General features: G+C 40.0%; 1 protein-coding gene across 2 annotated transcripts in view; it reads left to right on the top strand.

Moving 5' to 3' along the window:
* The window catches only part of DPP4 (dipeptidyl peptidase 4), a 101,300-nt gene that overhangs the window by 36,506 nt on the left and 37,332 nt on the right, over nt 1-27,462 (top strand). For both annotated transcript variants that reach the window (XM_056110376.1, XM_056110375.1), the window contains exons 6-12: nt 5,039-5,091; nt 5,204-5,276; nt 6,401-6,521; nt 9,952-10,112; nt 12,394-12,503; nt 24,400-24,535; nt 26,779-26,823. In XM_056110376.1, coding sequence (XP_055966351.1) covers nt 5,039-5,091; nt 5,204-5,276; nt 6,401-6,521; nt 9,952-10,112; nt 12,394-12,503; nt 24,400-24,535; nt 26,779-26,823 — 699 coding nt within the window. The remainder of the gene's footprint in view (nt 1-5,038; nt 5,092-5,203; nt 5,277-6,400; nt 6,522-9,951; nt 10,113-12,393; nt 12,504-24,399; nt 24,536-26,778; nt 26,824-27,462) is intronic.

The raw sequence follows: 27,462 nt of genomic DNA, 5'->3' as shown, positions 1-27,462 counted from the left end.
CCATTGTCTATGGAATAAAATCCCTTGAAGACTTTAAAAAAATTCAATCAGGTTTTCAGATTGAATTTAATAAATGGAAGTCTCTGGGGGTGAGATTGGCTCACATACACACACATATTTCTAATGAGCAAACAGGATTGAGAATCATTGAGTAATGGTTGTCCATGTTAAAGGCAAACATAAAAACTGTAAAGTTGGGTAGAAACAGAAAAGTAAATACCAGTTAAATTTTCCATTTAGCCAAGTTCAATAAGCACCATTTTGTGTGTACTAAGTGATGTATTTCACCGGTAGACCTCAGCAATAACATCATCATTGATAACTTGAATTTGCTCTGTCACCAGGGAGAGTACTTACGTGTATTTCATTGCTTTTGCTACTTTCAATCTGTCCTCTTCCTTCTGCCATCCATTCTTTCATCACTTTGCAAAGAGCTCCTTTAAGCCTATGTTAGCTCAACAGTAGAGCTCCTCCTTTGCATGTGTGAGGCCCTGGGTTTGACTCCAATCACTGAAACACGATCTTTGTCCCTGGACTGGGGGTGTGGATTAATGGCATAGTATTTGCCTTACACGTGTTAGGCTCTGGGTTTGATCCCTGGTACAGCAACAAAACAAAACTCTGTGCTGAAACCCTCATCATCAACAGATTCCCGTCACCTTCTACTCATAAATCTATCTATGGCCTTCTCAGAGGAATTGCACTCTGCTTAGGCCCCTCTGAAATCATCTCTTACTACCTTTTCTGTACTCTCTATGATTGTTCCATGCTTCCTGTCCCTTAAGGTCAGGTAAAAAATATAGATACTTTTAGCCTTCTCCAAATTAACTAACAGGGTGAAGGGCAGGGAGGTAAGTAGGATTAGACTGAAGAGCTCCCAGACACCCCAGTGGCCTTTGATCAAATGTTACATGTCTTTTGCATTTGTTTTTATATTTTATTTTTTGGTTTTCAGCCATACCTCACAGTACTCAGGGCTTACTTCTGGCTATGTGATTAGTGATCACTCCTGGAAGTGCTTGGGAAACCATATGTGATGCTGGGCTTTGAACTTGGGCCAGCCTAATGCAAGGTGCCTTAACACCTGTATTTCTGGCCCCCAAAGTTAAGAGTCTGTAAGTCACCTGATTTTTATTTTTTCTCAAGCATCTCTTTCATTTCCATCTCAGTTAGGGTAAAAACATTTGCTCTTTGTACCCATTAAAACCCTGATCCCTAATTGTCATATGGTTCTCTATTTTTAATAATTCAGCTCCAAACTTTCTTAAGTCACTTTGTGTAGCATTGACCCCCTCGCCTCTTTGATTCCACTCTGCCATTTACTCTCATTCACTCTTTACTGTTGGTTTTTGACCCTTGCCTAGGTGGAAGACCTCTATCACTAAACTGGTCAAAAGTATTACTGCCTCCCCAAAGTCCAAATTATGATTTCTCCCTCACTCTACCCTCCTCCATTGCACCTCTGGTGGTTGCTTTTCTTGTAGCTTATGTCTCCATGTCTCCCATTCAGCTGCCAGATCCTCAAGGAAAGAGATCCGATATTATACACTAACACCTCATCAAAAAGAGCTGTCAATGTTTGTAGCCTAAGTAGATAGATACATCTGTTTCAAAAGGTAGTGAACACACTGAACATGTTTGGTTTCCTTTGTATGACCCATAAGGAATTTGCCACCATAAAATGATCTCAAGCCTTTTGAAATTTTTTAATTATTTTAGCCAGTACCATACTTTTTGGTTCTAGCAAATATTATTCTCAGAGCTTTCCCAGAAACAAGTTTGGGGTGTGTCAGAATAATCAGGAATCAAAAAGGAATGCATGTCTTTTGAAAAGTGGGGACTTAATAAGTATTTGTTGACATAAAGGGATAAGATGTGATAAATGATGTCTGGGAAACACTCCTCAAGGTTAAGAGCTCTGGCTTGTGTCTCAGTACTCCTGTTATACAGTTGGATGGCCTTGGGTTACCCATTTTACCTATTTCGTTGTCATTGGTAAGATTTGATTTACATTTTCGGATGCTTCATTTCTTAAACATATATGATGAGGCTTGCAGTTGAACAGATTCCAGATGCTCAGAAATGAATAATATGCAATTTCTCACTTCTAGGACTATGGTAATAAGAACAACTTATACATAAATAATTTTTCTTCAAAAATCTTTAACATATACATCCACATATAAGCATATGTGGATTTTCTTAAATTCAATATCTGTAGTAATGTATTTTTGAATTTTCAGTTCTTTTTTTTCAATTTATGCTTGGGTCCAATTCCTTAACCTGCCTTTCCCTAGGTATCTCATATTTAGAAACTAGCATACATTCCTCCTTGTATAATATATTTCTGCTAGTCATATAATTTATATAAGCTATTTTGGGGGATTTTTGTTATTTGTCTGGGGGCCACATCTGGCAATACTCAGGGATTACTCCTGGCTCTGCACTCAGGAATTACTCTTAGTTGTGCTCAGAGGACCATTATGTGATTGAACCTGCATCCACTGTGTACAAGGCAAGAGTCCTACACATTGTACTATCTCTCCATCCCCAAGATAGTTTCTTTTTTTAAAGTTATTGCTTACTCTAAAAAAGTGAAATTATATTTATTTTTTTTTCCAAAGTATTCACTCAGTGATACACCATGGAACTTCTTTCCAGTCATCTAGTATGTCTCTAATTAGTTTTCTTTTAAATGAATAGACTCAGGGCCAGAGAGATAGGTCAATAGGCTAGAGTGCAGGCTGCGTTATTATGAAATGAAAGAGGCTTATTGTAATATGTATTATGTTTGACAAAATTTTTGTCAAAATTTCTGACACACCCCAATATTATATGTTGTAATATGCAATATGTTTTTGACAAAAAGAGGCATATTGTAATATATAATACATTTGACAAAATCCAGGAAGAATATAATGGACTTTTAGTTAATGATGCATCAACATTGATTCATCAGATGTAACCAATGTACACAAACCATATGACTTGTTAATAAAAGGGGAAATAGTGGGAGTGGAGCAAAGGTGGGGATGATGAGATGGTGGTGGCGATAGTAAGGAAACAGATAGGAACTTCCTGCATTTTCGATTCATTTTAAAAAATACTAACATGATTTTTAAAAATGAAATTTTTTATTATATTATTCTTATTATTTTAAATTAGTGTTGGGGACATCCCTCAAGGTGCTCAGTCCGAAGCCTGTTCTCAGGAATCATTTCTGCTTGTGCTTAGGGAGTGATGAATCCGCACTCATACAAGGATTGTGTCCCAGCCCTTTAGGTGATTATCCCAGTCCCTCATTTCTGATATTGATCATTCATGCATTTTGTGTATACTCTTATTTTATTTATTTCATAATTATTAATATTATTATTTTGCTTTGGCCTATGCTGAGGGCTTACTCCTGGTTCTTCCCTCAGGGAAGAACTCCTGTACTCTTGTACTTCTGTACAGCTCAGGGCATCATATGGAGTGCCAGGGATCAAACCTAGGTATGTGGCATGCAAGGCAGTTGCCCTACCTGCTGTGCCATCTCTCCAGCTCCCCAACCTTAATATATTTAAAATAATTTTTAAATGTATGTATCTTGATGTTTCATTCTCCCCACCTTCCCTTCATTGTTGTTCTGGTAAAGGAGGGAAAGACATGAGACAGACACATCCCTGGCTGTGGTACTCACATATTTAGTTGTAGGGCTCTCTGGGAGTTGCAAATTGGGTTGCGGTGTTTGAACTTAACCTGGGTGCTCACCCAGGGTTGCACTTCTTTAGCTGTGGTGTTCACACACAGTCTTGCTGTAGTGCTTTCCAGAGGTTCCACTTCCTGGCTGTGTTGTCACACAAATTTTGATTGTTGTGTTCCCCAGGGGTCTCATTCTTTTGCAGAATTAATCACCCCTATGGGAAGATCATAAATCCCTGACAGGGATCACAAAGTGAAGCAGCCAGGCTCAGACAGCAGATCTGCAAAGATCGTGCTCAATCTATGTGGTGGCACTAAGGATTGAACTAATTTGCTTGCAGGCCAGCTACTCTAATACACTGAGTTATTTATGGTTTCTGTCTCACTGTTATTAACACAAATGAGCCAGCGCAATCAGCAGTGCTAACGGGCTAATCTCAGCTCTGTGCTCAGGGGTCACTCCTGGTGTTGCTTGGGGGAAGTTGCAGCATCAGGCATTTAACCTGGGGCTCCTGCAAAGTCCATGCTCCAGTGGTTGAACTATTTCCCTGGTCCCATTATTTGTACTCTATTCGTCTTTTTAAAGAACTGTTTTTTGTATTGGGCCCGCTCGAGCAAATGGATGAACAAAGGGAGGACCGTGACCATGATGTTTCTCTATTGTCCATTTTCTATGAATATTGCTCTTATCATTTTTCTTTTTCCTCATTTCTTTCTATTTAATTTTCATTTTATTTACTAAACTTTTGAGATTATTGTTTAAATTATTGATGATAGCAAAATAAAGCAAACAAAAAATGTTGGTGGTATATGTATTTAAGTTTTAATATATATTTCCAGGTGTCTTTCAAATATTGATAACTCTTTATTTTCATGATCAATGTTGGAAAGTGAATATTTCTCCATATTACCAATGTTAGAAACATAGAACTTTTCAGTTGAAAAATGAAAACTTGCATTTTGTTAAATAAGTGACTCAAATGTTGTACAGGAAGTATCACTTTAACCTACTGTGGTCCTTGGAGACGCTTTGACAGGGGTGTTGCCAGAAATAAATTACAGATGGAATCTGGAGAAGTTTGGAGTACGGGAGGTTAAACCCCCAGCCTTTATATGTGTAAGGTGAATTCTCTGCCACTGAGCTACATGTCCAGCCCAGAGATGTTTGTACTAGTTGTTGTCTCAGATACTTCTAATATCCAAATTCCAGAAATCTAGATATAAAATTGTAAGAAATAATAAAACTAGAGAATTATACAATATAAATGACTTTTTCCCTCTCAATCAATATGAGAGGAAATGGCAAATGGCAAGAATCAAAGAATCCTGAAATGTCTATTGTTGTTCTCTCTAGCAATGGAGGCATTCGTACACAGCTTCGTATGACATTTATGACTTAAATAAAAGGTTAGTGACTTCCTTATAAAATGGATTACACGTTCTAGTCTTATATTTTTAATGTCACTGTGACTTGATAATTTAATTTGATAACATTTCTTTTTATCTTTCTTTTTTCCAGTGAGCTGATTAAAGACTTTAAAATTCCAAACAACACACAGTGGATCTCATGGGCCCCAGAAGGTCACAAATTGGTTAGTGATGGCCCAAATTTTTCTGCTGTGGAAGCTACTAGTCCTGCTGTAGAACAGCCCCTTAGGGAGTCAACAGTTCACTATCAAATACAGCATCATCACTTCATATGTGATTTCATTATCCTGCAGCAAATTCCTGAGTGCTTGTGACCACTGTTAAGGGCATAGTTTATTTCCTGGGGAAATGCTTAGCAAACACTTAGAGTCTCATTTCTGTTAAACTTAGTTTTGTTTGTTTATTTGCTTATTTTGGTCTGTATTTGTTTTGGGAATCTCCCAGTGGTACTCAGGAACTATATTGGCTCCTTCGTAAGGCTTATTCCTAGCTTTGTTTGGGGAAACCCAAACCATGTTTCTTGAATGTAAAACAAGTACTCCATGTCCCATGAGCTATCTCCAAGAGCCTGCATGTAGCTATTTTTTAAAAGGCATACCTGCCTTATGGTAACTTTCAGATTTTTTTTCTGTGCCACTATGAACATATGTTCTGTAATGCAAAGAGAATGTCAAAAGTCCAAAATAATCAAACAGAAAGAGACAATATTTATCTGCAGTTGAATTCTCCCTCTAGGAATGCAAAAAAGCCTCTGTTTATTCTACCCTACTCCCCCAAAGAGGAAAGAAATGCAAACATAGGCCACATCCTATAGAGCTGACTAGTCTTCTAGGTCTTCTCATATACTTCAACATTGAAATGATTATGAACTTATTTTTAATAGAGAAAGCATATTTTTAGAATAATGAGGGAAGCTTTATTTGTTTAGTTTTGTTTTGTTGTTGGGAAAGGGAGCTCAGCTCTGCTCAGCTGTGCTCAGGGATTACTCCTGGCTCTGTGCTCAGAGACCACGTCCGGTGCTGCTCAAGAGATCATATGCAGTGCTAGGGACTAAACCCGGGTCAGCCACATGTCCACTGTACTATCTCTCTGATGCTATTTGGGGGATTTTGTAACTCTTATGATTATAATTAAAAGTAAATGAATCTTCATCTTGTTCAAATTAAATAGGGAAATTAAATAATCCACTTGGATATCAACTATTAAAGGATGCAGTGACAATTATTTTTGAAAACTCTAAGAAAAAATAAAATGTGGTGTTATTCATCAATATTTTTAATCTTTGTAGGCATATGTTTGGAAGAATGATATTTACGTTAAAATTGAGCCATATTTAGAAAGTCACAGGATCACCTCAAATGGGAAAGAAGATGTCATATATAATGGAATAACAGACTGGGTTTATGAAGGTAGAAACTACATATTTTTATTTCTTCTCAAAAATCTATAAGCCTTAAAAATTCATTGAAAATTGAGTAAATTTAATGACATTCAAGGTTAGTTGCATGTTTTAAAATGCTTTGGAATCTCAGCACCCACAAGACCAGGTAGCTCATAAAACAAGCATTTGTTAGCAATAGCTCCTGCTGTCCTCATTGTGTCTCAATGCTCCTTTGTCTTTAAGTTCCCTACTACAAAGGGCCCTTCTGTGTATGCAGGTAGCTTTTCTGCTTTACTGGAACATAAAAACCACCAGATTAGCATCAGATGTTTCTCTAACTAGGTTTGCCTACCCCAGAAGTTACTACAGACTAGCAATCTACAAACTCAGAAAATATTAGGAAAGCATTTCATGTCTATAGTTGCCAAGATAAGACACTTTGATGCTATTTCAAATCATTCACCAGGTTGCCTCATGCTTACTCAAGTCATCCTGTACTTCTTACAAAGTTTTCCTTCATGACTTAATTTTAGTTCTTACCCAGTGTGAATCAAGTTCAATTTGATGGATAAAATTATAGCAGAAAAGAATCACTTTTTGAGAAAGATGAACTCCTGTGGTCCAAAAATAAGTGATTCAAACTAGTCATGGAATTTATTATCACTAGTCATGTAGAGATTGAAAACTTCTTCAAGCATGTTCCCAAGGCGTGACACTTCCTGCTCCTCTGCTCCTCCCTGGAGCAGCCTAGAGGAACAGGACTTCCTGAGTAGACTGAAGACTCAGGTTCATTTTCGAATCCCATCACCATATAGTCTCCAGAACAGCTCAAGAAACACATCCTTCCTCCCCAACCCCCACGACACACACACATACCCAACTCCCCACCCCGGAGGAGTAAGGGGAAGAACCTAAACCCTGAGCTCTGCAGGATGTAGCCCCAAACGAAAAACAGCAATACTAAAAGACTTCTCTAGTGTTTTTTTTTTCTAAGACAGAGGGATTATGTGTGTGTATGTGTGTGTGCGTGTGTGTGTGTGTGTGTGTGTGTGTGTGGCAGAGAGAGAGAGAGAGAGAGAGAGAGAGAGAGAGAGAGAGAGAGACCCTGAATAAACTGTTCACAAGTAAAAGATGATTTCACAGAGCCAAAGTGAGCCACTCACATAACAGAACTTGAGTCCTGCAAAGAAATTCTGCTGCTAGTTTTATTGATTTAAAAATGATCCCTAGGAAGAAAAGAGAACACCTGTTTCTCCATATCACCCTCTCATTCATTCTGCTGTCACTTTTGGAGACTTGTTTCAATCAAAATAGTACGTTTAGAAAATCTGTAGGTTCACAAACAAAAGAGTAAAGCTCCTAGGTCATGATATGGCCACGTGCCCAATAGGAGCCCACTGTAGCACTGTAGCACTGTCTTCCCGTTGTTCATTGATTTGCTCTAGTGGGCCCAGTAACATCTCCATCATGAGACTTGTTGTTACTGTGTTTGGCATATCGAATACGTCACAGGTAGCTTGCCAGGTTTAGCCATGTGGACGAGATACTTTTGGTAGCTTGCCGGGCTCTCTGAGAGGGGCAGAGGAATGGAACCCGGCTCGGCTGGGCTGGCTATGCACAAGGCAAACGCCCTACCACTGTGCTATTGCTTCAGCCCATATTCTGTAATTTGTGCCCCAGATCCTCCCGTGACCCCAAATAGCTTTCTGTTTTCACCTTCCTCATTTCTTAATATTTTACTGAATTGTTGCTTGAGCAATAGTACAGCGGGTAGGGCGTTTGCCTTGCATGCAGCCAACTTGGCCAACCCGAGTTCAATTCCTCCGCCCCTCTTGGAGAGCCTGACAAGCTACCAAGAGTATCTTGCCTGCATGGCAGAGCCTGGCAAGCTCCCTGTGGCATATTCGATGCCAAGCACAGTAACAACAAGCCTCACAATGTTACTGGGCCCGCTTGAGCAATTTGATGAACAATGGGAGGACAGTGACAGTGACAGTGACAGTTGCTTTTGTTTAGGTATCTTTTGTTAATGCCAATACTGTGTCTTCTTAGCAAGCTAATTGCATGAAGAGTCACATTTCAGTATGAAGATAGTTTACCTAATCCAGACCTGAGGATAAGAATTTTGTTGAGAGCAAGTATGATAACAGTTAAAGACCAAGTTTTATGAAATGGAATGTTCCTTATTCCTCTGAAGTAGGAGAGTGGAGGATAATTCAGTGCAATTTACCTGGTAATTAGAGATCTTTTGGAACCTGCCTGTCTCATTTTTCCTATCTACCTATTGAGTTATTTGTAATGGTTAACTAAGATAGCAGATGTCAATTGCTCAAAAATAACTGATGAATAGTTAGTAGTCATTAAATGTCAGTTGTTCATCATAGATGTTGTATTTTATTATCATTGTTACTACTATTACTACTATTGAAAAAAGTAGTTGGAAGAAAGTACCTCCTTCAAGGCCTCAAGCATTTGAAAAATTACTGGGGTAATAGATTTTTCTAATCCTAAAATTTGAAATTTGTTTTTTTTTTCTTTTCTTTTTTTTTACTTTTATACTCACGGCAGAACTAACTTGAAAATTAAATCTTACCAACAGACTCCACCCAGTCTCCTTGAATCCTCCATTCCTTGGGAAAAGAGGTTTCGGTATTTTAAAATCAAGAGACTGGGATTCCTTAAATAACTATCTACAAACACAACACACACACACACACACACACACACACACACACACACACACGAGCTACCTCTGCCAGAGATGGAGAACAGATCTGACAGTATTTGAGAAAGCAAGATCTTTCTTTTCATTTGCCTCCCTCTCTGACCCTCTTTGCTCACCCATCAATTTATACACCAGAGGAAGGTGTTAATCCAAGGGAGTCTTCAGTTTCTGAGCTCAGCTAAGGAAATGTATCTCGGTAGGGTCTCGTGGAACTCCTTGCCATTCTAAATCCATCCTCCCACACCTTGTTTGTGCCAAGAATAGTAAACTCTGGGCACCATATTGGTTTGATAGCCTGGAGCCACACACCACCCACCAGGACCCTGCGGGCTTAGTACAAAATGAGCCCAGTTGGGGAGACTATGCTGGCATGTTGACTGAAAAATTAGAAAGGAGAATCAGCCCCTTGTGTGAAATTTACTTTTAGTATGTTTTACAGCATAAATTTAGAGGATTATAAAATAAAGAAAAAAATGTAGTTTATATTAAATATTGTGTGCTAAAATATTCTAAAATGGTCCAACGGGTTACTTATTTTTACAATCCAGATCTATCCTTGAAGATTTTATTTTTATTCAGTTATATTACTCTGATTTTGGAAGCCCAGCAAATGCAAAGTGGTTCATTAGTTGAACTCTACTGTAATTACTAAAGCTAATGAGAACAATATTTTGAATGCCAAAGCCAATTTATCAGCTACTTCTTGTAACAGAACAATTTATGTCTTTTTCAGAGGAAGTCTTCAGTGCCTACTCTGCTCTGTGGTGGTCTCCAAACGGCACTTTCTTAGCATATGCCCAATTTAACGACACAGAAGTCCCACTTATTGAATACTCCTTCTACTCTGATGAGTCACTGCAGTACCCAAAGACTGTGCGGATTCCATATCCAAAGGTTTGTGCTCCTATTCCTAAAGTTGTTCCGTGATTTGATGGGAAGAGAATGGTTTCATTTAATCCTTTCCTGCTAATGAAAATATTGTCAGTCTCTCTTCAACAGCTTGCTGTGATTACTCTTGCTGAAGTCAACAGCATCTGGCAATTTTAAAGTATTTTTATTATCCCAGGAAAGAGTGTGATTTAAGGTTTTGTAATTTCTCCAAAAACTTTGAGGAATGACAAGCCGAAAAAGATGGGGGAAAATGCTTTTGAACGAGGTAGGGGAATGAAAATGTTTGAATGGCAGAAAAGAGAGGCTGTAATTGAATCACAAGCTCATCTCATTTGCAGAAGTTGGAATGTGCCCTAGATGAAGCTGAAAGCTTAGTTTGTATATCCGGTCTTATCACTAATTAACGGAACACGTGACTAGGTCTAGTGGTTCTATTATAGATTTGGCACTAATGTAAATTTCACAGGTCCCACATGGGAAATAATAGTGTCACGTCTTGGTTTTCAAAACTGTGCTTCCCCTTGGGGTGTATTTCTATGAAAACCGAAGAGTGTTATTAAGCTCTAAGCTAAGAAAAGGGAATTTAGAAAGAACCAGGAGTCTTCGCTAGTATTATGATAATAATGTTCATAGCATAACATGTGGAAAAATCTAATAGCAAAATGTTTTCTGCTGTGAGCAATTTAGGGAAGTCAATGATTATTTTTACCAACTTACTCAATTTGATTTATGAAGTTTTGCCATTTTAAGAAGACAGGAAGTTAAAAGAAAAAAGATCAGAAACAAAATATGGAGTTATCTTTTCAGTGTAATCTTATTTTAGATGGATAAAATTGGCAAAAAAACCCCACATATTCTCACTAAAAATATCATTATTTTTAACTAATTTGTCAAATAAAGATCAATCTATATATATGAAATCATTTTATAGATTTTTCTCATCAGATTCATTATAAAGTTCCAACATTGTGATGCTTAGCATGAAAATGATGAACTCCTAATTAGCATGCATTGGTACTTGGTTAGGTAAACTCATTTTCTTTCTTATTACTTTTTTTAATTGAATCACCGTGAGATCCAGCTACAAGTTTTCATGTTTGAGTTTCTATCATACAATGATCAAAGACCCATCCTTCCACCAGTGCACATTCTCCACCACCAATGTACCCAGTATAGCTCCCACCTTCTGAGCTCTCCCCCTGCCTCTGAGGCAGACAGTTTCCCCCATTCTCTCTCTACATTTGGGCATTTTGATTTAAGTAAACTCATTTTCTTGGTGGACTATGCAGTTAGCTCAACCTACTGATCAGTTATTAATTACTTAGTTTTTCTTTTGTTTTGAAACCTTGGAGGTGTTCAAGTCTTACTCCTAACTCTGTGCTCAGGAGTTACTCCTAGTGGGACTTGGGGGACCATATGTGATGCTGGGTTGGTTGCATTTAAAGCAGGCATCTTTTGCTCCTGAACTATCTCTACAGTTCTCATTAAACACTACTTTCTTCTAGAGTTAGAGTTTAAGGAACTTATCTTTGCAGGACTGAACTGGAGTGATAGTACAGTGGGTTGCACTTTTGCCTTGCACACAACTAGCCCTGGCACCACAGTGATAGCCTGAACTCTACCAGGAGTGAACCTTAGCATTGCCAGATGTGACTGAAAGAAAGAGAGAAGGGACAGAGAGAAATAATGAACAAAAGAAATAATAAAAGAAAAGGAAGGAAGGGAGGGAAGAAGGGAGGAAGGAAGGAAGGAAGGAAGGAAGGAAGGAAGGAAGGAAGGAAGGAAGGAAGGAAGGAAGGAAGGAAGGAAGTCTACCTTCACATAAAGTACATATATTAGAAACACTTGTTATTCAAACAGGAAAGCGTCAGTCCTTCATAGTACATATAGTACATATCTATATTTGAAATATATATGCCTGAATATGAAAAGATTACATTTTGTGTCTTTTCCTTATGTTCATTGTGTTTATATTAAAAATTTTAATGTGTCAATATTATTATAACTTTATGGTTATAATCAGATTTTTATACAGATTTTTTTGTTTTTAGGTCAATACTCAGTGATTTTCAGGGGTTACTCTACCTCAGTAATTGGGGTCACTTCAGCATTGCACAGGGTATCATGCACTGCCAGGAATTGAGTCCAGGCCTCCTGAAAGCAAAACTTGCACTACATCTCATTGAAATATCTTAAATATCTCTCTAACCCTTATACAGCTTTAAATTTTTTTTTGATATTATTTATTTGTTAATACCAGTTTCGTGTCTTTCCCCCCGCCCAGGCAGGAACTGAGAATCCAACTGTGAAGTTCTTTATTGTAAATACGAATATTCTGAACACAAACCCAAGCTCTCCTGTACAAGTCACTGCTCCTTCTTCTATTTTGACTGGGTAAGACACCTAAGTCAAATACTTGTCTTATAAACAGTTTCACTGCTTCCAGGGAGAACATTAAAAGATAATTGGCAGATTGATTGCATCATTCCATTGTGTGAAGTTCCAGGAAGTTATTTATTCTTTCTTTCACCAATCCTGTGTTGAGCACCTACTTCATACTGAGCACAACCTAGTGATGGGAGTGTGGAATAATTCCTGGGGCCCTGAGGCCTGCACTACAGGTTGGGAAGGCAGGAAACAGCCAGAGAAAAAAAGTAAAGGTAAAGGTAAAGGTAAAGGCCCTCCCGTTGATCGTCGATTTGCTCGAGCGGGCCCAGTAACGTCTCCATTGGAGACTTTGTTGTTACTGTGTCTGGCATATCGAATACTCTCGGTAGCTTGCCGGGCTCTCCGAGAGGGGCGGAGGAATCGAACTCGGGTCGGCCATGTTGGCCGCGTGTAAGGCGAATTCCCTACCCGCTGTGCTATCGCTTCAGCCCGCGCGAAACTGTCAAATGTTAAGAGAAGACAATATTGTGAAGAAAATCAAAATAACATCGATGATAGTGCTGGTGAAGAGAGGTATAGACAGCCCTCAGGGATAAAATGACACAGAAGTAGTGTCTGCGGGGGGGGGGAGGGGATGAGGGCAGACAAATAGCATAGGAAATATGACACATACATTGCCTGTGGAAAACTCTGGTTCAAATCCCAGCACCACATCTGGTACCCTGAGAGCTACCAGGAGTGACCCCTGAGCATAGAGACAAGAATAAGCCCTGACACCAACAGCGGTGGCACCCTCCTTACACAAACACACACATACACATAAAAACACATATACACACAAACACGCAGAAGTAGTAATATAAAGAGAGAATCTAGCTCCATGGATGATTGGAGATTCAATATCTGGAGAGAGTATGAGCAAGTGCAAAAAACACTAGTGCAGCAAGTTAAGCAGAAAGGACAAAAGTAGAAATAGGGTCATATCACATGAGACTCTGCAGGTGTTGATAAGAGCTAGAAAAATTCAGAAAAGCTGAAAATTAAGCTTAGGAAGCCTCCTGACAAAGATGTACATCAATGTATTACTTGCTTTAGGCTGGAAAGATAGCACAGCGTTTAAGACTCTTTGGCTTGCATGCTTAAGACCTATTTCCAGAATCATATAGTTCCCTGAGCAACCCTCGAACACAGAACCAGAAATAGTTTTGAAGCACTACTGATAGTGACCCCAAACACTACCCTTCAAAATATAACTTGCCTTAATAATCCTCAGTAGTCTGCAATTTTGCCCTTGAGCACCCTTCTTTTCACACCTTATTTCTCTATAAAGAGAACCACCATGTTGTATGGAACTGATGGCTCTCAAGTTGCTTTGTACTAATTCTCATTACTTAGGTTGGTTTTTCTGTCGCTTTTAAATAACAGCTAGTATATTTTGAGTGCTCACTATATTCCGGGACACACGATCTATCTTATTCATATCTAAAGCAGGTCTCTCTTTTCAACAGCTATTCTATATCTGTTTTTGAGATTTTAAAAAAAATAAGGCCTAGCTATTTAAATATTATAATGAAGGAATCGATAGTGGACTCTTTCTGCCCAGTATGAGGTTTTAAGTACTATGTGAGAGGCCTCCCTCACTGCAAATTCATCTGGTAACTCCAGATTCCTGAAATTGCCACCAGATAAAAGGAGAGACATCTTTTATCTCAGGATTTCACTTACTACATCATGACCAGGCTTTGCTCTGTGGCTACTCATTTATTAATGTGATTAGACAGACTTCCATTAACTTATTCATCCTAGGAGAAAGAAAGTTAAGAATTAACATTTTTTCCCTAAAGTATGTCCTACAGACATAAAAATTGTTCTAGGAAATTCTACAGTCTGCTGTTTAGTGTGGTACAACCATTTCTTCTAGCAGCCCTTTCAAGTATCCAGGACCTCTAGTACTTATGATCTGGTAAAGGAAACAAAGGCAAGTTGCACCAGAAGAAGGGGAGACAGGATCCTGAACATGAAGAACGCATCTTAGAGAGTCAGGTGTAAGGCCAAAACCACCAGGCCCAGTTGGAAGGAAAAACATTGAGGCAGAAAGAATGGGGCATGGGAAACATGGGGACATCCACATGAAGTACCGGAGTCATGGCTTGACCTTTTTGTTAATCTGCAACTCCTGCTCTAAAAAAACTGAAATAAGCTTTTGGCTTTACCAGTAGCTTAATGTGGTAAGAGCCTGGAAACCTTTCTTCAGGTAGTGAGATGCCACCCAGTGAAGGGTGGGAGACTCAGATCACTGCTTGGGAAGTAGACAGCCCAAACTCTACAGTTCCTTTTCTTCTCCTAGGATACTGAAGAGGTTAGCTAGAACTTGTACATGTTCTAGAACACTCTCAACACTTCAGTGTAAGACACATATGAGAGACTTGAGAACCAGAGAGATTAATTCATTTTTTTACAGTCACACAGAAAATTAGATGGGAGTTGGGAACTAGACCAGAGGCCTGTGCCACTAGTGCAAATGAAAATTTACAGTCTTCCTGTCTTCCTTCCTTCCTTCCTTCCTTCCTTCCTTCCTTCCTTCCTTCCTTCCCTTCTCCCCTCCTTCCCTCTTTCCTTCCTCTCCTCTCCTTTTTCCTTCCTTTTCCTTTTTCCTTTTGGGTCATAGTCTGCAGTGGTCAGGGCTACTCCTGATTCCGTGTTTGGAAGTCCCTCTCAGCACTGCTGCAGTGCCAGAAATCAAACCTAGTACTCCCACGTGCAAAAACTGTGCCCCAGCCTTTTGAGCTATCTTTCCAACCCCAATATGCTGTCGTTGTAAAGGTCACATCACAGACAGGAGTTAGAATCTCCCCCCACTTAAAAATCACTTTCCACAGTGCCAGTTGTAAACTGCTGAGCTAAGGAAGCTTAAACATTTTTTAAGGATGTATTTTCTTTTCTAGATGGATTAATCATTTAATCCCCAAATCCTTATTCTACACTCCTGGTGCAAGCTGCCTCATTCACTGTGGATTTCTTGTGTGCAATTTAATTTACCAAAGAATTATTTCTGAAAATGTCACAAGGTGTACTGTATAAGAAATTTCAAATCCATCTCTGATCTGTCAACACCAGTATGGCCCATAACTTGTCTACATCCAGACTTGGGTTCCTCTCTGGGGAACAGATCCTTGTCTGTGCGCTATTCTGTGTTCTATCTCATGCAAAGACCCAGAAGAACCAGGTTTATCCAGGAAAGTTACACCTAATAAACTACTCAGCACCTTTTGCTGAGTTCAGTTCACTCCTTCCTGTTATTGAGGTCCTAGGAGTCTGGATGTGACTCAGCCTTAAAACACCTGCCTGACATGTGTTGAGGTTTTGGCTTCAATCCCTGGAGCTGCAAACAAAGCAAAACAAATGAGATGTTTCATTGAGACTGACTTGCGAGGCACTGTTGGGTTCAGCATACTTCTCTCACCTCTGCCCATGCATTAATTAATTCTCTTGTTCAACCATGTACACAGTCACTTTAATTCTTTTTTTTTCCTTATCTTGTACTTTTGCTACTGAGATTCTAGCAGGTACAAGTCAACAAGAGGTTAAGTCTGTTTTGCTGTTATAGTGTCTGTTATAATGTCAGGAATAAGCTCTTCTGATCAAAAGCTCTTCTGATCAAGTACAACATCATTGGTCTGACCGAGACAAGAAGGCACGAATCTCACCATGCCGTTTTCGACACTGGAGAAGAATTGTTCCTCAGAACATGCGATAAAAGAGGTGTTGGAGGCGTCGGTGTCCTTGTCAACACAAACTTGGCCAAGAGCATTGATTCATTCGAATGCCTAACAACCCGAATCGGACGTTTACATTTGAATAGATGTGGCTCACTGCCTGCAGTTTCTATCTTCGTTGTCTACGCACCAACATCTCATTATGATGAAAGAGAAATCGAGAAGTTCTACATGGAGCTAGAGAAGTTCTATAAAGAAGACCACACCTTCTACAAGATCATTGTGGGTGATTTTAATGCCAACATAGGACCGAGAAGATCAGCTGAAGAACTTCACATCGGGACCCATGGCCTAGAATGGAACGAACAGGGTGAGAGACTGTCAGAGTTCATCATGTCGACCAAGACCATCCATGGTAACTCACAGTTCCAGAAGGCAGAATCTAAACGATGGACATGGGAGTCTCCCGGTGGACAATTCCACAACGAAATAGACCACATCATATTCAATCGACGGTTTTGCCTGACTGATGTCGCTGTTGTCGCAAAATTTTGAACGGGATCAGACCACTGTCTCCTTCGTGCAAAATTCTACTTCACAGAGCGGGGAGAAAGGGCTGCAAAGTTCAAAAAGAGAACTCCCAGAATGACCACCAACTGGGAACTCTTTGGTACTATTGCGGCAACATGGGAAGATGCCATTGTTGACAACATTGACGAGGAATACGATCGACTGGTTCAGCACCTCCATGAATGTGTGAGGAACGCCAAGAGAGAGATAGCCACAAAAAGTCGCCTATCTTCGAAAACTCTTGAGCTAATTCGCCAGCGTGGTTTGGCGCATGCCTCAGGCAACCGCAAGCTAACGTCCGAGCTTGCAAAGCAGTGCAGAGATGCGATCAAGGAAGACCTCAAAGAGAGAAGAGCAGAAGTACTGGTAGATGCGGCAGAAGCCGGGAAAAGTATTCGTAAGGCCCGCCTGTCCTTCGCCAACTATAAGACCAAGATGACTGCCCTCCGACGTCCTGATGGTTCCATCACATCCTCCAGAACGGCAATGGAGAAGATTATCCATGACTTCTACTCAAATCTCTTCCATAGCCATGTCCACTTGCCAACATACCAAATTCCACAGGATGGGTATGTTGTTCCCAATGTTCTCCCCTCCGAAATCCGACACGCCATTTCGTTGGTAAAGAAACAAACAGCACCCGGCCCAGACAAGGTCAGACCTGAACACCTGAAGAACCTGCCGTCAGTACTCATCAATACACTGGCTCAGCTCTTCACTCGCTACCTGTCTGAATGCAAGGTTCCGTCCCAATGGAAAACCAGCAGGACCGTACTACTGTTCAAGAAGGGAGACATCCATGACATTGGCAACTATCGCCCGATCTGCCTATTGTCTGTCATCTACAAGTTGTTCACTCGAGTCATCTTGAATAGGATTGGCAGAACATTAGATGAAGGACAACCATGCGAGCAAGCAGGGTTCCGCAAAGGATTCAGCACCATCGACCATATCCACATGATAACCAAGCTCATTGAGGTTTCTCGGGAGTTCAAGATGCCGCTCTGCTTAACGTTCATTGATTTAAAGAAGGCCTTTGATTCTGTTGAGACGGAAGCTGTCATTGAAGCCCTAGCCAATCAGGGCATTCAAGCCCAATACATCAGGATCCTCCGTGAGCTCTATTGCGGATTCACTACCAGGATCTCACCATTCTACAAAGAAGTGATCGTTGATGTCAAGAGAGGGGTGCGGCAGGGTGATACCATTTCACCGAAACTCTTCAGTGCCACCCTCGAGAACATCATGCGACGACTGGAATGGGAAGGAATGGGAGTGAAGATAGATGGTCGGCAATTACACCACCTCCGCTTTGCTGATGACATTGTTTTAATAACACCAAACATCAGCCAAGCGGCACAAATGCTGGCCGACTTTGACCGTGAGTGTGGAAAGGTAGGACTACAGCTGAATCTTACGAAGACAATGTTTATGAGAAACAGCCTTGTTCCTGACGCCCCATTCGCTCTCAATGGAACGACCATCTCCGAATGCAACAGCTATGTGTACCTAGGTCGAGAGGTCAACATGACAAATGACCTGGCACCCGAGCTGCGCAGGAGGAAGAGAGCGGCTTGGAACGCCTTCAAGAACGTCGAAGAAATAGCTAAGAGGACGAAGAACCTCCGGCTCCGGGCACATCTCTTTGATTCCACTGTTCTTCCTGCATTAACATATGCCTCAGAGACCTGGGCCCTACGCAAACAAGATGAGAACACTATTCAGGTCTCCCAAAGAAGAATAGAAAGAGCTATGCTTGGAACATCACGTTTCACTCAAATGAGAGAACGAATCCGGAGTTCTGACATCCGTCGACGATCAAGGATCAGGGACGCTGTCTCATTTGCCAAGGTGTCGAAAATCAGATGGGCTGGTCACGTAATGAGATTTAAAGACGACCGTTGGACTAGAGCTGTTACTGATTGGATTCCACGGGATGTCAAAAGACTGCGTGGCCGCCCACCTACCAGATGGTCAGACTTCTTCGTCAAGATCATGAACAATTGGTTTGAGGCCCTTCATGTTCCCGGAGCGAACAGATGCCATTGGGCTACACTAGCACGCGACAGGGACAAATGGAGACGTTACTGGCGCCCGCTCGAGCAAATCGACGACTAACGGGAAGTTAAGTGATTAAGTGATCAAAAGCCAAAAGGGCATCAAGGTTACTCTTCCAGAACCCAAGCCTGATCCTAAATTAGGGAACCAGAGAGAACCACCTTGCCTACCCTCCTTGATTCAGAGCTCAACAAATTTGTTTTGTCAATCTGTTCATATGAGTTTACTACACCTGATAGAAATTAGGACACAGAAAATATCTGAGAAAAATAAGATATAACATAAAACCTTACCTAACTTTTTTATTTTGAACAGTGCTTCACATTTCTGAAATGAAGTATGACAGACTTTATAAGTATGGACTAATTTTGCAATAATGTCTCTAGTGTCTTGTAGGGTGCCAGGGACAAAGTAAGCGTCCAATTAATATCTGTAGACAAAATAGACAAGTTAAAGCATGTAGGGATGAGTTTATGGGGTATTTTATTCTTAGAATTTTGTGTATGTGAAATGTAAACCTACATGGTCATCCCAAAATTGATCTTCAAATTACCTTGCATAGGAATCTCTTGTGTGTACTCAGCCACCTTTGAAGGCTATGGCCTGAAGCCAGAAGATCTGGGAGGGGTTATTCTCAAGGCTGTCATCTCTAGCTCAAATCCATCATACCCCATTCTCATTGGCCCTGAGATAAAGTAATAACTTTACTGACAATAGATCATAACTCAGGAGACAAATTAACTGGAGTTAAAAACCCTGGATTAGTGTGTCACTTGCAGGAAAGAAGACTTGCATATTATGGGTGCCAGCTCCCTCAGATCTGCTCTATCTCACTGTACCCATTCCTCCCTTCAGCGATCTGTCAGAGGCCCCAGGAAGGTTGGCATCCCTAACAGTGCAAAGGGTGGCATAGAGCCCACGGCCAGCACTGGCAGAACGCCCACTTCCTTGGGTGATTCACTGAATTAATCACTCACCGTCTGCAGTTACTCTTAGCATTTTTCTCTCCAACATTCTTTCTAGTTAGTAATGTGAGCCTTATTTTAAATATCCTTAGGATACCAAAAGAAACATTTACACAAATTAAGGAAATTAATATCTCTCAACATTTATTAAATGTCTACTGTTTTCAAGGCATTATGCTAAGATAGGCAGTTTCTTTCACCAAGGGATCCCTGTGGTGTGATTTTCAAAAGTTAATCTCTTCCAGTGTATTCAAATAGTATTTGTTTTATAAAATTCATTTTTCCCACTTGTACACAATTTCTCAAAAAATCAATGATTTTTTATTTTTTTAAGTTTTCTTGTTTTCAGTCTCGGAGACCAAATTCGGGGCCTCACACACACAAGTCAAAGCTCTAACCAATGGGATACATTTCTGCCTCATAAATGGTTTTATTCAGGGGGGAATATTCTTTAAAAAAGCAAGAGTGTAAAGACAACTAGTAATGTTCAGCAGAGGAATGGATGAAAGTTCTAGATAATGAGGGACTTGGGAGCAGAAATTCTGGAGCCAACTGCTTGGTTTGAATCCTGTTCTAGCACTTTTCAATGTGTGGCATTAGCAAACCCTCTAATCTTTCAGCACTTAATCTCTTTCCAGTCTGCAAAATACAGACTCACTTAACTTACATTTCTCTGCTGGGTTACGTAGTCATTAAAGCATGAAATGTAAACTTCTGATCTCATATCATGGTCAAGAGCTTTAAAGTCATTCGGCTTAAAACAGCTCCTGGCACATCTAAATCCAGATAGGTATGACCTCATTGCTTTATTTGGAGATTATTCAAATGCTCTATACCAAAATAAATCTATTCTGCTTGGAATAATCAAATTCCAGAAGTTTGAAGAGATTATTGTATCCCTTTGTTTAGCCTGGGATAGACTGGCAGACCCTGTCACAAGGCAAAGTGGATACTCCCTTACCCAGCCATTATATGGTCACAGCCTACCCACAATTACCTCTGCTTGGGACACTAATGGGCATGTAACAGAAAGTATAGTTCATAACCCTGCCTACTGTATTTTTCTTGTTTGAAATAAGACTTAAATATTTTGATAAAATGTCACATATATATTAGTTGAACCTGTTCCATTATGTCTTTTTCATTCCTGAGGCTGGCATGACTCTGACCCCAGGCTAGGTTCTACCCCTTCCTTCCCTCTCCATTCCAAGTCCTAGACAGACACTAGAGAGTTCTAGAGTCTGAATCCTAGAGAGTCATCCCTAGTCCTGTGATTAAAAAGGGAAGTATGTTCATATGAAAATTTAAAATTTACTATCACACCTTCTGGTGAAGATGTTTATTGATCACTCAGGGGTACAGAGTAAAACTTGGGCTGCTGAGATTGGTAAAGGTAGTAGAAAAAATAGACTCATAAACTTTGAGCTAGAACTGGATTGGTAAGACGCTAAGATGCATGAGATTTCCCCTGCTGTGTTCCCAAATATCATTAGCCAATGTTTCCAAATAGGGAAAATTTACTTTTTTATCACTGTTTTCTGAAGAATAGTTTATGATGTTTAGTAGATGAAGATATTTAGTAGCTGTGGCTCATTCATCATATAAAGTATAAGACTTTGGGGGCTAGAGAGAGCTCATGAATTGAGTGCCTGCTTTGCCTGAAAAAGATCAGTTTTCATTCCCTGGTACCCCTATAGCAAAGAAGACCCAAGGTTTCCAACAGATGCCCATGGGACCCAGGAGAACTGTGTACATGTGTATGAAGAGACATTAATTTCTTCCTTCCAAATACACCAGGTTTACTGATCATTTTTTACCTCATCCCTATGAAATACAAGTGAAGAGTAGAAGTTAACATATTTGGCTTCATCAGGCAGGTCCCGTCACCTGTCTGTGTGTATGTGTTATACCCATGTAAGAATGGTTATTTCATTTGGTAAACAGAAAAAAATGAAAAGAATAATCATATTTTGTGACATGTGAAAATTATATAACCTTCAAATATGAAGATTTTATGAGACACAGCTACACTCCTGCATTTATCTGTTGTTCATCCCTGCTGCTTCTGTTTTCACTAACTTCCTTTACTGAAAAAAGTTTTCACACCCTGTACTATAAATCAGTTCAAAAAAGCATTGATTCAAAAAATCATTTCATTTTTTTCTTATGTTTTATTAATTTTTCTATTTCCCTTTTATCTCCCTCTCAGAGAGCCCAGCAGGCTACCGAGAGTATCTCACCTGTATGGCAGAACCTGGCAAGCTCCCCGTGGCGTATTTGAATGCCAAAAACAGTAACAACAACTCTCACAATGGAGACATTACTGGTGCCCACTTGAGATGAACAATGGGAAGACAGTGCTACAGTGCTACAGGACATTTCCTTTGCAAATATTTACTCCCTTTCCCGAAAAGATTTACTTGCCTGTCAGTTTCTCATTTAACTCTGTGTCAGGCACAATGCAAAAGGATTAGACAGATGAGGCATCCTTGCTCTAATGCATGTGAAGAAGCGTTCACACTCTCAGACTCTTCAACCCATCAGTTGGGACTTTCCAATAAAAGCATCGTGGTCATAGTGAAATATTTAGTAAAATTCTAATAAATTAGAGCATGGCAGTTGTTTTCCCCAACCAAAGGAAAGGTTAATCGAAGTGAGGCAGCTGGGAAACTCCATTCAGAATTCATGGAATAGCAGCCCCATGGAGTCCAGATAGTAATTAAGTTCTGAATAAGCCAGAAAAGGACTGAAATGGTGACTTTATTTTGGGGAGTTTCCTGTGAGAATGTGCTGCTTGACTGCTCGATGAAAGGGGTTAGTTAGTCTTCTTTCAGTGCCTGCTACCTGCAACAGTGACAGTCTGGGGGTCCTAGTTTCCCTCAGATGTGTGTCTCCAGTAGTGCTCAGGAGCTACTCCCAGCTCTGTCCCATGCTTGGCAGACTTTGGGTGACCTTATGATGCCAGGGATTGAAATGACCTTGGGAGCAAACAAGCACTTTATCCTCTGTGCTATTTCTCTGGCAGCTTCATTAGGAAGCTTTATTCAGCACCTGTTGGTCCCGGTGAGGGAAGCAGGTAGAGGCAGGAAGTGATCTGTGCATTCTTAAAGGACAGAGTTGTTTAGGTCTCAGAGACCAAAATGAGATTCCTCCTGCCCATCCCCACCCTTTCTTCAGTGCTGCGTTCCACTAAATTTTAGTGGTGCCTGTTTTGTATTATGTATTCAAGCTGGGAATATTCTAGGACAAGACAGCAGTGATTCTGCCTCAGACAACTTGCAGGCAATGAGAGTAAAGGAAGCAGAGGAGCAGAGCAGGAGATAGACACCACCTATGAAGGAACAGATCCCAGAAGTGTGTCAATGTTGAGATATGACTCCTGGGCCAAACAGAAAGAAATAGTGAGATGCCTTTGGAACCTACTGACCTAAGGAAGCGAAGCTTTCTTCAGATCCTGGAGCTGACTGACTTATAAGTAGCACTGTAGCACTGTCCTCCCATTGTTCATCGATTTGCTCAAGCGGGCACCAATAACATCTCCATTGTCAGATTTGTTACTGTATTTGGCATAACGAATATGCCTTGGGGAGCTTGCCAGGCTCTGCCATGCCAGTGAGATACTTTCAGTAGCTTGTTGGGCTCTCCGAGAGGGACGAAGGAATCAAATTTTTGTTTGATTGCTTATAGTCAGTCAGTAACTGACTTATAAGTAATCAGACAAAAATCTCATTATTATCAGGGGGAGCAAATGATGTAACTAAAACAACCTGTTCAGGGAAAATATATTAATTTATGGTATATAAATAAACCAGGAATCCCATAATTGGTTTAAATATGATATAAACCATATGTCAGAAAGTAGATGCCCCAAAATGTTGAAGAAGTAAATTAGGGAAGGTTGTGAAGCTAGAGAAGTCTCTGTTTGCATAAATTTATGTTGAACCACCAAAGGGGTTTTTGCTTTGCTTTTTTATGGGGACACACCACATCGGATGGTGCTCAGGGATCCCTCCTGGCAGTACTTGAGTGACCATAGGCAAAGCTAGTTTAATTACATGCATGACAAGTAACATCACTCCTGTCCTATCTCTCCAGTCCTCTTTTGCTGTTGTTTATAAAATAGTTGAAGTTTGACTCTTCAGAAAGGGGTTTTTAGAATACAATTATTTGATTTTCAACGTTTATAAATATGTTATCCAGCTTTTTCTTCTTTGAAAATAAATCTGTGGAAAGGGAAAGTTTATATGTTTCATCTTAAGGCATAATTTTCTAGAGAGGCACACCAAACTATCAGCAAGTACTTGAATCTCAGCTTGGCCTGGCTGTAATGTTGTTCCCTGAAGACAGCCCTGTTATTCTTTACTCCCAGACACCATTAAAGGCCAGACTGGTGTCTGATATATTGTCTGTATTTTTATTCTAAATTAAATTCTAAACTAATTTAAGCATTAAGATCATGTAAATAGTATATTAAATGTTTTTGAGAACCTTTTAAATTTTAGTATGTTATTAATAATTGACTTCATGGAGTAAAATGTCTATCTGTATAAGAATTCAGAAATAGTAATTCTCTCCTTCCTTCCTTCTTTCCAGGGATCACTACTTATGTGAAGTGACATGGGCAACCGATGAAAGGATTTCTTTACAGTGGCTCCGGAGGATTCAAAACTATTCAGTCATGGATATTTGTGATTATGAGGGGTCTTCCAGGAGATGGAATTGCTCAGTGGTAAGACAGAACAGAACGTTCTGCCCTAAAGCTGTATGTGATGGGAAGGCTGTGTATCCACAGGAACAGCCAATGCTTGGGAATCAGAAAAAGAACTTTGGGTTTCTGTTATTTCTGACTCTGTGTCTGTCCCTGAGCCAGTGGGTAAGTCTTAGTTAGCGTTTAGGTTATGTGATATCTCTTGGTGTTTAGATTTCACCTCCCACTCTTTAGTCATTCTGTTCTGGTTTTGGATACTGCTCCTCAGGAAGGGAGTGGTGGTGACTGGATAGCCAGAAGATAGACTTGATGCCATCATCCAAACAGTCAGGAGGAGGGAGTGTGGAGGGATTGGGGATTGCACGGTCAGTGAAGCATGTTTTAAGGAGATACCCAAGTACAGGCTGAGTGAATACAAAACAAAACAAATGTTGAGTCCACAGTTTTATTTTTATCCTGTGATTATTTTTTAGGAGTTAACAGTTTTATGACTTAGATAATTACCAGGCTGAGATAATGTCAGTACTGAGACATATACAAGTGTTAATTCCACTCTTGAGACTTGGGGTATTTTGATTTAGGGGTCCATTGGTACATAAAAACTGATGCATCAGAATTTAATTCCTTTGGAAGACACAGTCTCAGGAGACTAATGCCTAGGAGAAGCATTCTGGCATGTGTCAAGGACACCTTTATATGCTGCTTTCTATTGATGGTCCCTATGACCATGCTATTCCCCTTTCTGCTCCCATTTTGGTTGAACACCAGGAAGACTGTCATTTAAGAATGATTGGGCATTTCCTATTTTGACGCATGCATGCATTTATTTTCAGAACACTGAATACCTTTTCTATTCCTAGTTCTGTACTAAGCTCTAAATTGTAAGAAATGGAGGGATCAGAGAATAGAACAGCTTAGGGAACTTTCTTTCTATGTTGCCAACCTCAGTTCCATTCCCAGAAAACCACATATCGTCCCCAAACCCCACAAGATGTTATCCCTGAGTGCAGAGTCAGAAGGAGGAGCCTCAGTACCACTGGTGTGGCTCAAAAACCAAACTAGCAAAAAAGAAAAGCGAAGAAAAGAAGAAAAAAGGAAAGAAAGAATTAACATGCTTATCCCCTAAATATTTATGTTCTAGTAGGGATACCATTATGAAAATTAATATGAAAAGATATCATTTCTTGAACATTGACAATAGCCAGACATTATAACTTGAGGGTCAGTAAGATTAAAACTTACTTGGGTGATGTGACTATCAGATTGCAATGGCAAAATTTTCGTTTCTTGCCAGTTAAGGCATTCTAGTATTAGGCAGTTTATTATATCCTAACAGAGTATAAACAAGGTGAAGATGGCATGTAGGATAAAAGATGATGATCAGCCTGGTTGGGGGAAAGCACAGCAGAATGGGAGATTACAAGGGAGAGAGCTGGAGAAATCTGAAGTAAGCTCCCAAATGCTAGGCAGATATAAGCAGAAGGAACCAATGCACATAGGCTATGACAAAGCAAGAATACCTTGTGATTTACTGTGCCAAGACAGGGAGCTATTGGTTAAAGGATAGGTGAGAGCACAATGGTAGAACTGTGTTTGGAAATAGAGACTCAGACTTAAGGGGCCTTCTAAGGAGTTGAGTCTTATCTAGTTAAGCATGTGAGTTTCTTCATAGATTTCAAAAGAAGTTCATATTGACAAATAAGTTTGAAAATAATTTCACTCTGTGGGCAATTGAGCAGGGTGGAGAGCTGACTAGAAGTAGAAAAGGCAACAGTATCTCAGGGTCTCCAACTAGGAGATAGAGGTACTAGAATGTGAGAAACCTTACAGAACTTGGACTAAGAGTAATGGCAGAGAAAGACATAAGTCACTGGAGTTGCTACGGTTGAAGGAAGATGATTTAGAAGATGATTTAGAAGTCTGGGAGATTAGAACAATTCCCAGATCTTTGGTAATATGAATCAGTGCTATGCTCAGGAGAATGTTGATGGAAAGATAAGATGGTGAGAATTGGGGAAAGAGAATAACATTATGCCCATCTTTGAATATTCTGAAATGAATATATTCAGTTGATAATCACACTTCCAGGACAACATATGGGTATCCACCCAGGCAAGACAGGTAAAATACATAACAATGAAAATAAGTTAGAAATATTTTATTAAAGGTATAATTTTAATTCTGTAACCACAAATTGCAGCTAAAAATAGAACTCATCATCTTACTCTTTCTGAAAACTGTCTTTGTATTTTTCCTCTCTCTAGTCAAGACAGCACATTGAAATGAGTGCTACTGGCTGGGTCGGAAGAGTAAGTGTTGAAGAGTTACCGGTTATAAGATTTTCTATTATGTGCATCAGATACGCAAGCTATTTACCAGTGTGTATACCAAAGGAGAGACCTATAGTATTTGCTGTTAATAGAGGTATCAAATGAACTATTTCTCAAAATATTTGGATATTCCTTGTCTAGATAGGTTTTTTTTAGATAATTCATAAAAGTATCTCAGTTGGGAAAAATAAAGGACAAACAGAAGAGAATAGACAAAAATGAAATTCATCCTCTAGGCAAGTTGTAGCCCTCAGTAAATAATACAGCCACCGTTGCCTATAGGTGTCAAGATGCCCAAAGTGCTTGCTGACCATTTTATTCAAAGTTTTGTGTTTTGGAGGAAGAAAACAGTCTGTAGCCACAGGCTGCTTTAAAAGCTTAAGCAGTGTGACTACAACCAACAGAAATGCAGAACCCAGCAGGCCTACCACACCAGCTCAGGACCTCTCCTTGGAGGAAGTGATACTGTTGGGGATTCACACATGGCAAAGCCCCCTGCTGTAAAGCTGTCTCAGAGAAAGTGCAGTGACCCTTAGAGACAAAAGCACTCACTGGGCACAGCCTATGCACACTGTTATTGCAGGACACAGGAAGGAAATTAACAGATGAAAGAACTCC

The sequence above is a fragment of the Sorex fumeus genome, unplaced genomic scaffold (genome assembly GCF_029834395.1).
Source record: "Sorex fumeus unplaced genomic scaffold, SorFum_2.1 ptg000009l, whole genome shotgun sequence".
NCBI classification, from domain to species: Eukaryota; Metazoa; Chordata; class Mammalia; order Eulipotyphla; family Soricidae; genus Sorex; species Sorex fumeus.
Note: the sequence above shows the minus strand (reverse complement) of the source record. Positions and strands in the feature narration are given on the sequence as shown.